The sequence below is a fragment of the Oncorhynchus gorbuscha genome, linkage group LG04, assembly GCF_021184085.1.
Source record: "Oncorhynchus gorbuscha isolate QuinsamMale2020 ecotype Even-year linkage group LG04, OgorEven_v1.0, whole genome shotgun sequence".
Lineage (NCBI taxonomy): Eukaryota > Metazoa > Chordata > Actinopteri > Salmoniformes > Salmonidae > Oncorhynchus > Oncorhynchus gorbuscha.
The window spans coordinates 67,464,495-67,481,718 of record NC_060176.1 but is presented as its reverse complement, the minus strand read 5'-3'; the positions used below and the strand labels follow the sequence as shown (position 1 = coordinate 67,481,718).

Sequence of the window (17,224 nt, the reverse complement as noted above, 5' to 3'; positions counted from 1 at the left end):
CTTTGACATCTACTGATGTAAAAAGGGCTTTATAAATACATTTGATTGATTAGGGGCGAATCCTAATTTCAGTCAAATTTTCACTTAATCTCCTATTTAAAAAAATAAAAAAATCTTTATTTAACTAGGCAAGTCAGTTAAGAACACATTCTTAGTTTCAATGACAGCCTAGGAACAGTGGGTTAACTGTCTGTTCAGGGGCAGAACGGCAGATTTGTACCTTGTCAGCTCGGGGGTTTGAACTTGCCAACTTACAGTTACTAGTCCAACGCTCTAACCACTAGGCTACCCTGCCATATTGACATCAATGCGTGACTAAGTAAAAATTCATTTCAAGTGGAAGTTAGGATTCGCCCCTCAAAAGTTATCAACCAATAAGACTTCAACATTGTTTGTGACTGACAGGTGGCTCGCCAGTCCCCCACCACGTACGTTGTCATCATGAATGGCTCGGACATTGAGATCGATGTCCACCGGCTGAGTGACGGCGGCCTCTTGCTCTCCTACAACGGCAGCAGCTACACCACCTACATGAAGGAGGAAGTGGCCAGGTGGGACATTCTGTCGGGTGGATGGATGGGCCATTAAGACATTTATTTTGCCATCATGAAGGTATATATATTTGTAACCCTCTAGCTACCGGATCACTGTTGGCAACAAGACGTGTGTGTTTGAGAAGGAGAAAGACCCTACAGTGCTGAGGTCGTCCTCTGCTGGTAAGCTCCTGCTGTACCTGGTGGAGGACGGAGGCCATATCTGTGCAGGGAACTCGTATGCAGAGATCGAGGTGAGCGAGGAGTCCATGAAAACCTACTGTATGTCTACAAGTTTGGTTTTCATAATTAGATCATCGTTACATGGGTAGTCAGTCTTGTTTGTGTGTGCGTGTGCTGACTGACTTCTGCGGTGCGTCTGCAGGTCATGAAGATGGTGATGACACTGACAGTGGTGGAGTCTGGCTGTGTCCACTACGTGAAGAGGCATGGGGCGGTGCTGGAGCCTGGCTGTGTGGTGGCACGCATGGACCTGGACAACCCCAGCAGCATCCATCCAGCAAGTCACCCCCTCACCTACTTCAATACAACTCTATGGCTGCATCTGAACTGGCACACTATCCAATATTTACACTGTACTATATAGGGAATAGGGTGCCATTTCGGACACAGCTATTATAGTAGGCATTCTTATCACATAATACAGTGCAAATCACATAGTAGTGCAATAGGTTTAAAACATACACCACCATTCAAAAAAGCTTGGGGTCACTTAGAAATCAAAGTTTTCCATTAAAACATACATGAAATGAGTTGCAAAATGATTAGGAAATGTAGTCGAGACGTTGACAAGGTTATAAATAATAATTTTTAATGGAAATAATAATTGTGTCCTTGGAACTTTGCTTTCATCAAATAATCCTCCATTTGCAGCAATTACAGCCTTGCAGACCTTTGGCATGAAGACCCCATGCTTCCTGAAGCACCTCCCACAAGTTGGATTGGCTTGATGGGCACTTCTTACTTACCATACGGTCAAGCTTCTCTAACAACAGCTCAATAGGGTTGAGATCCGGTGACTGTGCTGGCCACTCCATTATAGACAGAATACCAGCTGACTTCTTCCCTAAATAGTTCTTGCATAGTTTGAAGCTGTACTTTGGGTCATTGTCCTGTTGTAGGAGGAAATTGGCTCCAATTAAGCGCCATTCACAGGGTATGGCATGGCGTTGCAAAATCTTCAAGATCCCTTTTACCCTGAACAAATCTCCTACTTTACCACCACCAAAGCACCCCCAGACCACCACATTGCCTCCACCATGCTTGACAGATGGCGTCAACACTCCTCCAGCATCTATTATTTTTTTCTGCATCTCACGAATGTTCTTCTTTGTGACCTGAACCTCAAACTTAGATTTGTCTGTCCATAACACTTTTTTCCAATCTTCCTCTTTCCAGTGTCTGTGTTCTTTTGCCCATATTTTTATTGGCCAGTCTGAGATATGGCTTTTCTTTGCAACTATGCCTAGAAGGCCAGCATCCCGGAGTCGCCTCTTCACGGTTGACATTGAGACTGGTGTTTTGCGAGTTCTATTTAATGAAGCTGCCAGTTGAGGACTTGTGAGGCGTCTGTTTCTCAAACTAGACACTCTAATGTACTTGTCCTCTTGCTCAGTTGTGCACCGGGGCCTCCCACTTCTCTTTCTATTGTGGTTAGAGCCAGTCTGTGCTGTTCTGTGAAGGGAGAAGTACACAGCCTTGTACGAGATCTTCAGTTTCTTGAGAAATTTCTCGCATGGAATAGCCTTCATTTCTCAGAACAAGAATAGACTGACGAGTTTCAGAAGAAAGTTCTTTGTTTCTGGCCATTTTGAGCCTGTAATCGAACCCTCAAATGCTGATGCTCCAGATACTCAAGTATTCTAAAGAAGGACAGTTTTATTGCTTCTTTAATTAGCAGTTTTCAGCTATGCTAACATAATTGCAAATGATCAATTAGCCTTTTATAATTATAAACTTGGATTAGCTAACACAACGTGCCATTGGAACACAGGAGTGATGGTTGCTAATAATGGGCCTCTGTTCTGTAGATATTCCATTAAAAATCAGCCGTTTCCAGCTACAATAGTCATTTACAACATTAACAATGTCTACACTGTATTACGATCCATTTTTTGTTATTTTAATGGACAAAAAATGTGCTTTTATTTCAAAAACAAGGATTTTCTATGTGACCCAAAACTTGTGAATGGTAGTGTACATCATGTAAATCACACGCCTTCACATAGGCATGGACAAGAACCCACCTACACAACAGTCCCATCAGTCAGCCAGTCAATAGCAGGGATGATGCAGTGGTCAGTCACACATTTGGAGGCTGGTTTATATCTGAATCTCTGTCTTCCTGTGGATCTCTTAGGTGGAGCTGAACACGGCCTCTCTCCCAGCCCAGCAGCTGCTGCCCATCGTGGGGGAGAAGCTCCACCAGGTCTTCCACATGGTCCTGGAGAACCTGGTCAAGGTCATGGATGGCTACTGCCTCACCGAGCCCTACTTCAGCAACAAGGTGTGGGCCTCCACCTACTGCAGCGCTGCACATACCAATAGAGGGGTCGCAAGGTTCCAGGTCGACATTATTATCATAGTCAAGCAGATTATCAGATCGCATAATGCCCCAAAGAAGTGTTTTATCTTCTCTGGAACCACGTAAATCTTGTCAGATTGTTATGAAGACAAGTTGGAATGCGGGCAATTGCATCCCTTGTGCACACTGTAGAATGGGAAGGTTGATTGAGCTGTGGGACAAGGGTGTGATATGAGGGTGTGATGACAGTATGTTCCCCCTACCCCTTCAGGTGAAGCTCTGGGTGGGCTCCCTGATGAAGACCCTGCGGGACCCCTCGCTTCCCCTGCTGGAGCTGCAGGAGATCATGACCAGCGTGTCCAGCCGTATCCCGCCCGGTGTGGAGAAGGCCATCCGCAAAGTCATTGCCCAGTACGCCAGCAACATCACCTCGGTGCTCTGCCAGTTCCCCAGCCAAAGGGTGAGTGACTTAGCCTGGAATCCTAACTGATATGCTCCGTCTGACCGTTCTCATTTCGCCAAAGTGAGTGGCCTCAGAGTACCTTAGTAGCAGGTTGGTCCCCAGATTTTTTTGTGCTGTCTTGCCAACTCTTACAGTCATTGTCAGGCACCATACAATCGCCACCACATGATCAGACTTGGGACTGGGAATGGAATAAATGCACAGTGAACTGCATCCACCTTTCAACTAATGAAGTGAATCCTTCTACATTATGCCTACTGAATTTGTTCCCCCTCCATTTTAGATTGCCTGTATCCTGGACAGCCATGCGGCCACCTTACAGAGGAAGGCTGACCGGGAAGTGTTCTTCATGAACACTCAGAGTATCGTCCAGCTGGTGCAGAGGTCACACTTCTCTTATTTCACATCTGAATCATCACTCCATAACAGACATGACTTCAGATATATGATGTTTGAGTGGATTGTGATATGAATGTGTCACAGGTACCGCAGTGGAATCCGGGGTTACATGAAGTCTGTGGTGCTTGATCTGCTCAACCGTTACCTTCAGGTTGAAATGCAGTTCCAGCAAGGTGATTGGTGTTTCACTGTGGATATTATCAAGACATAGACTGTATCCTGCAGTTGTATGCTATTTTATATTGTGGTGATACATGGTATTCCAATATTTTTTCCTTTTGTGAACAGCTCACTACGACAAGTGTGTGATCAACCTGAGGGAGCAGTACAAGCCTGACATGACCCCTGTGCTGGAGAGCATCTTTTCTCACGCCCAAGTATCCAAAAAGAACATCCTGGTCACTATGCTTATTGTAAGAATACTTTCTCAACTTAACACCCACAGCTCCGCCTCCACTTGATGAAGAACAAGTGAAGCTTAAACATCAATTCAGCCTCAATCTTTATAAAGGAAAATGCATTGCGCAAATGTTTATGCTATATCGGAGGGGTCAAACAACACAACCTGCAAGCTGTTCTCTGCTTGACTTTGTCATTGGTCATTGAAACCCAGCCTGGCCTCATAGACTAGACGTAGCATAGTAAATGTAAATCCGGGACACTCAAATTATAGTGAACAAAAATATAATGAACAAAAATATAAACGCAACATGCAACAATTTCAAAGATTTTACTGAGTTACAGTTCATATAAGGAAATCAGTCAATTGAAATAAATGAATTAGGCCCTAATCTATTGATTTCACATGACTGGGATACAGATATGCATCTGTTGGTCACAGATGCCTTAAAAAAAAAAAAGTAGGGGTGTGGATCAGAAAACCAGTCAGAGGCAGAGCGATGCATCTCCTTCGCATAAAGTTGATCAGGCTGTTGATTGTGGAATGTCCCACTCCTGTTCCATGACTGTGTGAAGTTGCTGGATATTGGTTGGAACCGGAACACGCTGTTGTACACGTTGATCCAAAGCATTCCAAACATGCTCAATGGGTGACCTGTTGTTAGTATAATTTAATTATGCCAATGTGCTTTCATCAATTGAAAGCCCTTCATCTATTTTATGAGAATTTGTAAGATTTCTTGTTGCATAAAATAGACGCAGACTAGTCTTTAAATAATAGGTAATAGAATTTATTATCGGAGCGCGCTACCACTCAAAACAAAAGCATCAGTTTAAATACAGATCATGACGTAATTTCACTGTCTTAAACGAACCCCCCCCCCCCTCTCGACAGGACAAAGTAAGGTGAAGAGTTCATTCTAACTCACTAACACACTCCCAGATAACTTTTGACCCCTCAACATTATCGATCACCACTGAACTGACAGGTTTAATTAACAGAAACCCTAGGAATGCACTCACTGCCTAATCTAAAAACCCCAGAGCTAAGTTTCAGGTTGGGTCAACCATAGGCTAACGACCTTATGTGTTTACACAGTCCACAACCCATTTGTTCCTGCCCAGTAGAAATGGTGTTCATTAACATTCTATTCCTCCTTGTCCTGTCACACAATTTCTTCTTATGAACTCATATTGTTAATCAGATATAATATAAGAGTATAAGTTTACTTACAGTTCCATTTAAAATGATTTGTTCAGTCATATTAATCATAATTTCCTAACACCTGTCTGGTGAGTATGCAGGCCATGGATGCAGGCCATGGAAGAACTGGGACATTTTCACCTTCCAGGAATTGTGTACAGATCCTTGCGTCATGTAGTCATTTCGCATCTGGTGAATTATCATGCTGAAACATGAATGGCACGACAATGGGCATCCAGTATCTCTGTGCATTCAAATTGCTGTTGATAATATGCAATTGTGTTTGTTGTCCGTAGTTTATGCCGTCCAAAACCATAACCCCACCACCACCATGGGGCACTCTGTTCACAATGTTGACATCAGCAAACCGCTCGCCCACACAACACCATACATGTGGTCTGCGGTTGTGAGGCCGGTTGGATGTACGGACAAATTTTCTAAAACAATGTTGGAGGCAGCTAATGGTAGAGAAATTAATGTTACATTTTCTGGCAACAGCTCTGGTGGACATTCCTGCAGTCAGCATGCCAATTGCAGGCTCCCTCAAAACTTGAGACGTGTGGCATTGTGACAAAACTGCTCATTTTTAGTGGCCTTTTATTGTCCCCAGCATAAACCTGTGTAATGATCATGCTTTTTAGTCAGCTTCTTGATATGCCACACCTGTCAGGTGGATGGATTATCTTGGCAAAAATAAATTCTCACTGACAGCGATGCAAACAAATTTGTGCACAAACTTTGAGCAAAATAAGCATTTTGTCCATATGGAAGATTTCTGGGATCTTTTATTTCAGCTCATGAAACATCAAATCAAAATCACATTTTATTTGTCACATACACATGGTTAGCAGATGATAATGCGAATGTAGCGAAATGCTTGTGGGACCAACATTTTGCATGTTGCGTTTCTATTTTTGTTCAGTGTAGTATGATATGTTACATTTGGTATGGTTGCATAAGACCGATGGTTACTTAAGGCAAAAAACGAAAGTAGGGTGGTTGGTCAGGGTGGAGGGGTGAGCTTATAACTAGGGGGTGGGCGTATAACGCAAATGTCTAGCAACTCAAAGGTTGCTAGTTCGAATCTCATCACAGACAACTTTAGTATTTTAGATAATTAGCAACTTTTTAACTACTTTGCAACTACTTAGCATGTTAGTTAACCCTTCCCCCGAATTGTAATTCGTGACATATCATACGAAATGGGTGATGGACATCCACAAATGAATACATACCATAAGAAAGGTAAAATATCATACTAAATCGAGTGTTTCGGATTTACATACAGAATCATACAAAATGCTCTGAGACCAGGTTCGGAAACCACACCTGTCTTTATAATACAAAATTATCATTGTAATAATTGTCAGTGAACCTGCAATGCAGTTTTCCTACATATGTAGTTTGTTGTATTGGGGCCATGTTTTACATCTCTCTAATGCTAATAGGGAGTGGGTTGTGTATCCCTGGTGATGTTTAGGATCAGCTGTGTGGCCGGGACCCCACCGTAACAGACGAGCTGATAACCATCCTGAATGAGCTCACACAGCTCAACAAGATGGAGAACTCAAAGGTGGCTCTGTGTGCCAGACAGGTATTTTTCGCAACTGTTTGTACTGAATGACATTTTCCCACAATGGAGTGTACTGTTCTTCATCATTCTAAGACTTCAGTCAGACTTGTAAGACCTTAGTCAGATAAGATGATAGATGTTATTCACTAGATAGGCAGTTTAGTAGCTACAAAACACCAGATATTGATGGACAAGTGTGTATTTTGCAGGTTTTGATCGCTTCCCATCTGCCCTCTTATGAACTGAGGCACAACCAAGTGGAGTCCATCTTTCTGTCTGCCATTGACATATATGGGCACCAGTTCTGCCCAGAAAACCTGAAGGTGAGCATCATATTTTCTGCATTGTATTCAAAACAACAGTTTTTTGTTGTTGTTGACTTACACAACATCTAAAGGATAATATTGCTTTTCCCCTCGGCAGAAACTCATCCTGTCTGAGACCACCATCTTCGATGTTTTGCCCAATTTCTTCTACCATTCTAACCGGGTGGTGTGCATGGCTGCCTTGGAGGTGAGCATAGTGAACAGCATATAAACCGGATTTGGCTTTATCCTGATGGCGTCATTTTGCTAAAATTCTCCCTTATGTTCTCTTCCCGCTGTCCCCTCCCTATAGGTATACGTACGCAGGGGCTACATTGCTTATGAGCTGAACAGCCTCCAGCATCGCCAGTTGCAGGACGGGACGTGTGCTGTAGACTTCCAGTTCATGTTGCCGTCGTCCCACCCCAACAGGTACCCAGCCAACGGCAGACACCAGTTCTCTGCCAGCGTCATAAAGCAGCTCTACACCAAACTCTCTACCCTATCTCCCATCTCTAAACTCTCTATCTCCCAACTATGGAATTCACATCATTTTGACCATTGCAACATACAATAAAAGGCTTCCATAGCTGCCAGGCACAAGGCTTCCATAGCTGCCAGGTACAAGGCATCCATAGCTGCCAGGTACAAGGTTTCCATAGCTGCCAGGCACAAGGCTTCCATAGCTGCCAGGTACAAGGCATCCATAGCTGCCAGGTACAAGGCATTCATAGCTGCCAGGTACAAGGCTTCCATAGCTGCCAGGTACAAGGCTTCCATAGCTGCCAGGTACAAGGCATCTATAGCTGCCAGGTACAAGGCTTCCATAGCTGCCAGGTACAAGGCTTCCATAGCTGCCAGGTACAAGGCATCCATAGCTGCCAGGTACAAGTCATTCATATCTGACAGGTCTTCCCTTGTGCCAAAAAGTGACCAGTAAGAAGTCTGTGAGTTGAGATAGAAGGAACACGGTGGGTGCAATTTGCCATAAACTGGGGGATTTGAAAATAGACATAGAAATGACAGTTAGTTTACAACACAATGTTACAACTCTGCCATTATGATAACTGTGTCAAAAGAAAAGTTGTTTGTAGTTAATTCACTATTCACCACGTAAGGCTTTAATTATGTTAAGCAATGTGAATGGAAATCTATTGTATCTGGTTGATTTTCTTTGGAGGGGTGGTGTATCTTTGTTAACGAATGAGCCAATCGATCAGTTCCCATACTGAGAGCACTAATAAATCCTGTAACCCCTGGTCATGGTACAGTCTGTGTGCTGCTTCCATTTGGGCACAGCAGTACACACTCTCTGTCCTTCCCAATTATTTATTTTTTTACCCTTATTTTACTAGGTAGGTTGGCTGAGAACACATTCTCATTTACAGCAACGACCTGGGGAATAGTTACAGGGGAGAGGAGGGGGGTTGAATGAGCCAATTGTAAGCTGGGAATGATTAGGTGACCGTGATGGTATGAGGGCCATAATGGGAATTTAGCCAGGACACTGGGGTTAACACCCCTACTCTTACAATAAGTGCCATTGACTCTTTAGTGACCACAGAGAGTCAGGACACCCATTTTACATCCCATCCGAAAGACTGCACCCTACACAGGGCAATTTCCCCAATCACTGCCCTGGGGCAGATTTTTTTAGACCAGAGGAAAGGGTGCACCCTACTGGCCCTCCAACACCACTTCCAGTAGCATCTGGTCTCCCATCCAGAGATCGACCAGGACCAACCCTCCTTAGCTTCAGAAGCAAGCTAGCAGTGGGATGCAGGGTAGAATGCCCTTTGGAACAAAGCCTCAATATCGTTGTTTTCCCACCGCCACTTTGGGGCAAATAGTCAGACCGAGGTAAACTATTGGGATTAACTGCTGTTATATCAGATTGCTTTCAAGATGGCAACGCTCCGATTCCACAAACCAGGAAAAGGACTTCAGTCGTTGTTATTGTTTTTTTTTTAAAAAAAAACTTACAGAGTGTTGCAAATTCTATTTCACTGAAAGTCGGGCCTGATTGCAGAGGCTTAACTTTTCTCTCTGCTCTCTTATTTTGTCATAAGTCTGGTTTCATGAATGCAACCTGAAAGATCACAATGGATCTCAATCACACACAGTACAGAAATACAATTACCCATAAGCTGCTTTTAACTTTTTAACTTTAAAATCATTTTTCATGGTGATTATTAATGTGTGCAAAGCTAGAGTATGTCATAAAGTGCTTTGAAACTAATAAGAATTCAAGAGGTAAAGGAAGAGCTTTCAGGTGGATCATCCACTGCGAACATTCACCTGCCAATTGTCTGATTTCAGAGGGAGCAGCCCTACTCTGAACAGGTAGATTACAGCTCCTCCTTCCTCCTGCCATATGGTGTCTGGCTCTGTCTGTGTATGTCCCCTAGGAATGCATGGCTTTCCCCCCTCTTTTTAAAACTGTAAACCTCTGCCAAATTACTTTCTAATGTTGTGTATTGTTGGTCTAAACTTTCATAGAGAGAATTAGCTTTTGGGAGGCACATTTAATTTGTCTGACCTACAGTATGCATTGTGCCTTTTAAAACCTTGTGTGATTCCTTTGTGAAAAAAGGGGTTTCTGTATTCTACCAGAGGCTGATTTGACCCTCATAGGCCACTGTAGTAATCTGCCCCACCATTTCCAATCAAACACAATCAGCTAATCAGTTCATATTATGAAACGTATTATCAAAGAAAAAAGAAAAAAAGTGTCTTGTAGAAAGACAACAGGTACAGTATGCTGTTGGCATCATGATGTAAACTTGCTGTCAAGTGATCACCAGCGCCTACACTCATTTGTGTCGATGGTTGTTCACCATGCCTAGTGCTGAAGAAAAGCAACCCCCAACATTAACTGAACATTGCTGTCTCTGCCCACCCCAAACCTACCCAGGAGTCACCAGTGTATCCTCCCTCCCCTCAGGGTGGCGATGCCGGTGAACAGCACAGGGCAGTTTGAGATGAGGCGGCAGGGTAGCGAGCTCTTCCTAGAAGGGGCACTCTCTCCCCCCTGTCAGCGCATGGGGGCCATGGTGGCCTTCCAATGTTTTGAAGACTTCAAAAGGTGAAATAACACAGAGAACAACTCTTGGGTGTCAGGTTTGCATGGTAGAAATATGTAGGCTGGGTAATACTACGCCTTGTCCTGACCTGACCAGTCTGTCCATCCGCTGGCTGTGTGTGCAGGAACTTTGACGAGGTCATCTCCAGCTTTGCTGACCCGCTCCTGGAGAGCCCGTTGTTCTCCGAGGCCTGCCCCAGCCTCTACGAGGAGGACAACTGCAAGGTGACCATGTGATGGGATCGTGTTACACAGGCTTTACAGACCTTTTGACTCTGGTGGTGTTTGCGAGCCGCCCCCAAGGGATCCCCTGAAAGGACCAAAATATCAGACAGAAAATATATACTGTTTGCCTAATACTAATGATTTGTATGTTTATAATATAAGACATTTATATTATTTTGTTATCATCTATTAACTGTACATCAATTAACTGTACATCTCATAGAGTATCTTTAAGAAGATAATTTGGTATATGAGGGGGAAGGCTGAGATTTCTCACTAAGCTGTGATTGATTATTTCCCCTGCGCACCTGCAGAACATGAGGGAGAACCCCATCCATATCATCAATGTGTCCATCAAGTCGGCAGACACAGAGAATGACGATGCCTTGGTCACAGCCTTCGCTGCCTTCGCCCAGTCTAAGGTCAGCAGCACTGTTCATCCCCCCCAAACTCTCTCAGTAACATTATGGATTTCTCTCATAGGGGGGAATCTTAAAGGGGTTCACCTTTTCACTATTATCCCAGTGTCCTATGATTTCTGCGCTAGGATTATACTTGATATGATCATTTCTTATTCCAGAAAGTTTTACTCTTTGAGCACGGCATACGAAGGATCACGTTTTTAGTCGCACAGAGGGTAAGATGCTTCTACAAGACCATTTGAAATAGCCTCGTACGATCATCCTGATCTCCCAAGCTTCCATTCTGTTGCATTCTGGAATCCATGTAGCAAAACAGAATGTAAGCTTGGAGATCAGAATGGTCATACGAGGCTACATTTGAAATTCCCTTTGTTGTTGTTGAATAAAATGGTGAGTAGTACTCCGTCATCTCTTACTATTAATAAGTGTGGCTTGCAAAAGCAGCCACACTTTAAATATTGTACCACTCATTTCTGACTTCTAGTTATTCTTTACAATGCTGCTCCTCTTACATTGTTTAAGCTAGAAATGCAATTCAAACTTTAAAACAAGCAGACTGGTCTTGAATAGCGTGATTTTATACCATTTCCTATACTATTCATACTCATAAAACGTGTTGAACTTCATTGACTTTCACACTATTTCTTCAACATTCTAAAGCTTCCATTGTGACATCATGACTTCCAACATTCGCTGTGAATGCAACTTTTGACACAAATCAGCTCCTTTGACCACTTCCTCAACAAGTTAGACGAAAGCTTAGAGGGTATGACATCTTGGTCAACTTCCCTGCTATTCAAATCTTAAATCAGAACAGAATTATCTGGTACTGATCAAACGTTACAGGTGTTTAAGTAACCGCATCAACAACATTTTCTCTAACTTTTTATAAACAACTTACATTTTGACCACTTTCCCAACAAGTTAGACAAAAGGTTAGAGGGTATGACATCTTGGTCTACTTCCCTGCTATTCAAGTCTGAAATCGTAACAAAAATATCTGTTACCAATCACAAGCTGATTGTCAGAGTTTAGAGTGACGAAAATTAGCTATGTAATGTCAGCAAATAGCTCTCTTATGTCCCCTCATTGAGCATCTTAAACAGAGACGTTACTATGAATACCAATGCATTTTAATGGAAAAAGAGCCATAGACTAGAATGGTCAAAGAAATTCTAGACCTATGTCCTCTGTCACCGTCTAAGCTATCAACTCCAAACCAACGTCGAGATGTTCAGACTGACAGTACTTGGATTGCTTGCCAAAAGAGTTTTGATAATATACAAGTATGTACCTTGGATGGTGCCTCCATTAATCGTGTTCCTGCATACAAATATCTGGGTATCTGGATAGACAAAAGCTGTCTCTTAAAAAGCATGTTGATGAGTTATTTCAGAAGCTGGGTATACAAATGGGTTTCTTCTATAGAAATAGGTCTTGCTTCTCGCTAAACAGTAGAAAGCAGATCATTCAATCTCGCCATAGGCTATAATATTTTTCAGTCAGGGGTCTCAACTGTTGAAAGTTAGAATAATAGAATACACAAGTTGCAATTTCAGATATGTGGTTGTGTATCAGCAGTCACTCATTTAGCCCATGTCAGCTATATGTTTTTTATTTATTGTTAAGTTAGTCTAGCGGCCAGCTATCTAAACTTGTAGTAAACTTGGTCAAATTACCGACCAGGTTGGAGCCCATTGATTATCTGTTATCATATTAAAAACTGCAAACATTTGACACCACCCTATGGCAAAATGTGTAGAATTGCAGGAAATTTGCTGTATAACTGCTCATTTTGTCTCCACCCCATGGCAAAATTAGTAGAATTGCATGAAGTCAGTTATAAAATTGCAAAAAAGTGTAACATTGCAAACTCAAAATGTAATACATTTCAACTGTATATCTGACATGGTAAATGTGTCTTCTTTTTTTAAGACCATAACCATGTTTGTGTAGTGTATACTTTTGTTTCAAAGTAGATTTGTTTAAGACTACCAAGAGACACTCTGTGTGATTTAGCCCACTGCTGTAAAAGGTTTTAAAGCCATTAGATGCAGTTAGACATCGCGCTCTTCCTTTTATTACAAGGCAACATGTTCTGTTCACTGCATTCTTTACTGTTGGAAAGTCACATAGGTTGAGTCATTGCTCTCTTTTTATTTATAAAGCTATTTTACAAAAACTCCCGCCGTACCGAACATCATTAATAACCTTCGGACGTACGAGTTAACATGCCTGGTCTCAGGTATGGCTAACTCTGGTAATCTCTTCGGTCTCCTCGGAATAAATCAGCTTTTAGTTCCTTACAATCGACAGATTTCCCCAACTGTATTTTGTGAATTGTGTGCATGTTGGTATCAAAGGGACTGCATGCTAAAATAAAGGTTGCAAAAATTGTTCAGTAACTTATGATTAATGTACAATTAACTTAACATGAACTTACATTAAACTATGGCTAATAAAATCAGGGTCATATATAAAGATTTTTGTAATGGAAAATTAAAACAATCCTTTCTTATTCGACAATAATAGTCTCCCTGTTTCTGACCCTTTTCTTCTGTTTGTTGCCCTAATGAATACGACCAAGATTGATCACATTTTTCTCTCTGATTTTTACCAGAGGGAATTTCCCAAGTTCTTCACTTTCAGAGCCAGAGACGGGGTAAAAAAACAGCAACATATTTACACAAAATAGTTCTCACAGTAACTGGACATTTGTTATACATGAACAACTTTAAAACACTATTAAACTATCTCTCTCTCAACACCCCCCACTTCCTCACTCTCTCCCAGTTCCAGGAGGACCGTATCTACAGGAACCTGGAGCCTGCTCTGGCCTTCCAGCTGGAGCTGAACCGCATGCGTAACTTTGACCTGACAGCCGTGCCCTGTGCCAACCACAAGATGCACCTGTACCTGGGCGCCGCCCGTGTGCAGGAGGGTGCCGAGGTCACCGATTACCGCTTCTTCATCCGAGCCATCATCCGCCACTCTGACCTCATCACAAAGGTACAGGGGGGTGGAGTCAACGCCACACAAAGTTAAAGGGATACTTCGGGAATGAGGCCCTTTATCTACTTCCCCAGATTCAGATGAAGTCATGGATACCATTTTTATCTCTGTGGCCAGTATGATTGTAAATAAGAATTTTTTTCTTAACTGACTTGCCTAGTTAAATAAAGGTTAAATGAAATACAAATCCCTTTAAAAATACATGTATTGTTTTTGTTCTCTTATATTTGAGATAAATAGTTTGTCTTGCTAAGAATAATGTTTTTATTTCATAGCTCTTACACCTCTCTCTCTCTCCTCCAGGAAGCATCCTTTGAGTACCTGCAGAATGAGGGCGAGCGTCTTCTCCTGGAGGCCATGGATGAGCTGGAGGTAGCCTTCAGCAACAATAATGTGCGCACTGACTGCAACCACATCTTCCTCAACTTTGTCCCCACTGTCATCATGGACCCCTCCAAGGTCAGTGTGCCATGATCTTACATGATGGTGGCCTTAGTTAAAGTGGTAAATGATCTTAGAGCCAACACAGATGCCAAACAGCTCTCTGTCCTTGTACTCTTGGATTTAAGTGCTGCTTTTTCGAGGTGGGTTGGCCTCTTTGGTCTAGTTCTAAATTGGTTTAGGACCTACACCATATATACAAAAGTATGTGGACACCCCCATTCAAATGAGTGGAAATCAGCTATTTCAGCCACACCCTTTGCTGACATGTGTATAACATTGAGCACACAGCCATGCTATCTCCATAGATAAACATTGGTATTAGAATGGCCTTACTGACGAGCCCAGTGACTTTTAACGTGGCACCGTCATAGGCTTTTCCAACCTTTCCAACAAGTTAGTTCGTCAAATGTCTGCCCTGCCAGAGCTTCCCCGGTCAACTGTAAGTGCTGTTATTGTGAAGTGGAAACATCTAGGAGCAACAATGGCTCAGTTGCGAAGAGGTAGGCCACAAAAGCTCACAGGAGGCGACCACTGAGTGCTGTAAAAATTGTCTGTCCTCGTTGCAACACTCACTACCGAGTTCCAAACTGCCTCTGGAAGCAATTTCAGCACAAGAACTGTTTGTTGGGAGCTTCATGAAATGGGTTTCCATGGCTGAGCAGCCACACACAAGCCTAAGATCACCATGCACAATGCCAAGCGTGAGCTGGAGTAGTGTAAAGCTCTCCGCCATTGGACTGGAGCAGTGGAAATGCGTTCTCTGGAGTGTTGAATCACGCTTCACCAGCTGTCAGTTCGACGGACGAATCTGGATTTGGCCGATGCCAGGAGAACTCTACCTACCCCAATGCATAGTGCCAACTGTAAAGTTTGGTGAAGGAGGAATAATGAATGGTCTGGGGCTGTTTTTCATGGTTCGGGCTACGCCCCTTAGTTACAGTGAAGGGAAATCGCAACGCTAAAGCATACAATGACATTCTAGACGATTCTGTGCTTCCAACTTTGTGGCAACAGTTTGGGGAAGACCCTTTCCTGTTTCAGTATGAAAATGCCCCTGTGCACAAAGCGAGGTCCAAACATAAATGGTTTGTTGAGATCGGTGTGGATGAACTTGACTGGCCTGCACAGAGCCCTGACCTCAACCCCTTTGTAGACCTTTGGGATGAATTGGAACGCCGACTGCGAGCCAAGCGTAATCGCCCAACCTCACTAATGCTCTTGTGGCTAAATGGAAGCAATTCCCTACAGCATTGTTCCAACATATAGTGCAAAGCCTTCCCTGAGGAGTGGAGGCTGTTATAGCAGCAAAGGGGGGACCAACTCCATATTAATGCCCATGATTTTGGATTGAGATGTTTGATGAACAGCTGTCCACATACTTCTGATCATATAGTGTATTTAGGGCAAGAGTTTTTTTTCTCACCCTTTTGGAGTTCCACATGTTCGATTTTTGCATACTGTTCAGTTTATATATGTTACCCCTTGGCAGCGTAATCAGAAAGCACAGGATTGATTTGAACTGCTACGCAGACTATACACAACTTTACATGTCTGTGCCACCAGAGGATTTTAGCTCCACAGTTAAATTATTAGACTGTATTAATGATTTAAATACTTGGATGGCTCACAACTTCCTCCAGCAAAATCAAGACAAGACTGATGTACTTATTATTGGAGCCAAAGCACAGAGGGAATCTGGCTGCATGTTTTAATTCACAGGCAATAAAGATCAAACACCAGGTCCAAAAACCTAGGTGTCGTTTTAGATTCTGAACTCCATTTCGAATCTGATGAACATTGCCATGGTGCGGCCGTTTCTATCTCAGGCTGATAGAGAGTCTCATCCATGCTTTTACTACTGTAATGCTCTCCTGTCTGGTCTTCTCAACTGCAAAACATATATCCTCTTATGTTTGTTGTGTAGTAAATATTTCCGTTTTTCTAGTATTGTTTTTTCCTGTGAAGCGCATTGCACTCATGTCTGAAATGTGCTTTATAAATAAAGCTGTGTATATGAACTATACGGTATGTGTTGCCTCTCTGTGTCCTCTCTCTCCCCCTTCCCCCTTTTAGATTGAGGAGTCAGTGCACTCAATGGTGATGCGTTACGGTAGTAGGCTGTGGAAGCTCCGGGTGCTCCAGGCCGAGTTGAAGATCAACATTCGGCTGACGCCCACCGGGACCGCCATCCCCATCCACCTGTTCCTCACCAACGAGTCAGGCTACAACCTGGATATCAGCCTATATAAGGAAGTCACAGACCCCTCAACAGGACAGGTAGGTAGATCAGGAAGAGCACTATAAACCGGATCAGCTCACTTGCTTACCGATGCTACAGGAAAATGCCACTCACATTCAGTGTGCACAGACTGGTACACACTGCACAGCCAGAGAAATGGTGTTGAATAAGCAGTGCAGGAGTAAAGATTCTACAATTAATAAAGGTTTCATAGGGCATTCAGGAAGACTAGATGCTTCACAAATCATTGATAAGAACTTTCTTTTTAAGTTTCTCTATCAATTCAAAGCTATTAGCTGCTGCTGACCTCCGTCTCCAATCTCTAGATCATGTTCCAGTCATACGAGGACAAGCAGGGCCCTCTGCACGGCATGCTCAT

The 17,224-nt window shown here is 42.9% G+C and overlaps 1 protein-coding gene across 4 annotated transcripts in view; it reads left to right on the top strand.

The window, feature by feature from the left end:
* The window catches only part of LOC124034566 (acetyl-CoA carboxylase 2-like), a 56,974-nt gene that overhangs the window by 27,861 nt on the left and 11,889 nt on the right, over positions 1–17,224 (top strand). For 3 of the 4 annotated variants that reach the window (XR_006838586.1, XM_046347930.1, XM_046347932.1), the window contains exons 16-37: positions 406–551; positions 637–787; positions 919–1,053; positions 2,914–3,060; positions 3,350–3,538; positions 3,825–3,925; positions 4,025–4,113; positions 4,229–4,353; positions 7,024–7,137; positions 7,326–7,439; positions 7,540–7,629; positions 7,735–7,853; positions 9,741–9,764; positions 10,366–10,506; positions 10,629–10,728; positions 11,043–11,150; positions 11,309–11,365; positions 13,771–13,812; positions 13,944–14,159; positions 14,466–14,621; positions 16,680–16,883; positions 17,172–17,224. The exon at positions 17,172–17,224 is cut by the window's right edge and continues 103 nt beyond it. Coding sequence is in view for 3 of the 4 variants with exons in the window: in XM_046347930.1 (XP_046203886.1) it covers positions 406–551; positions 637–787; positions 919–1,053; positions 2,914–3,060; positions 3,350–3,538; positions 3,825–3,925; positions 4,025–4,113; positions 4,229–4,353; positions 7,024–7,137; positions 7,326–7,439; positions 7,540–7,629; positions 7,735–7,853; positions 9,741–9,764; positions 10,366–10,506; positions 10,629–10,728; positions 11,043–11,150; positions 11,309–11,365; positions 13,771–13,812; positions 13,944–14,159; positions 14,466–14,621; positions 16,680–16,883; positions 17,172–17,224 (2,621 nt within the window). In the remaining variant the exon portion in view is untranslated. The remainder of the gene's footprint in view (positions 1–405; positions 552–636; positions 788–918; positions 1,054–2,913; positions 3,061–3,349; positions 3,539–3,824; positions 3,926–4,024; positions 4,114–4,228; positions 4,354–7,023; positions 7,138–7,325; positions 7,440–7,539; positions 7,630–7,734; positions 7,854–9,740; positions 9,765–10,365; positions 10,507–10,628; positions 10,729–11,042; positions 11,151–11,308; positions 11,366–13,770; positions 13,813–13,943; positions 14,160–14,465; positions 14,622–16,679; positions 16,884–17,171) is intronic. The other variant, XM_046347931.1, reaches the window with a different exon arrangement.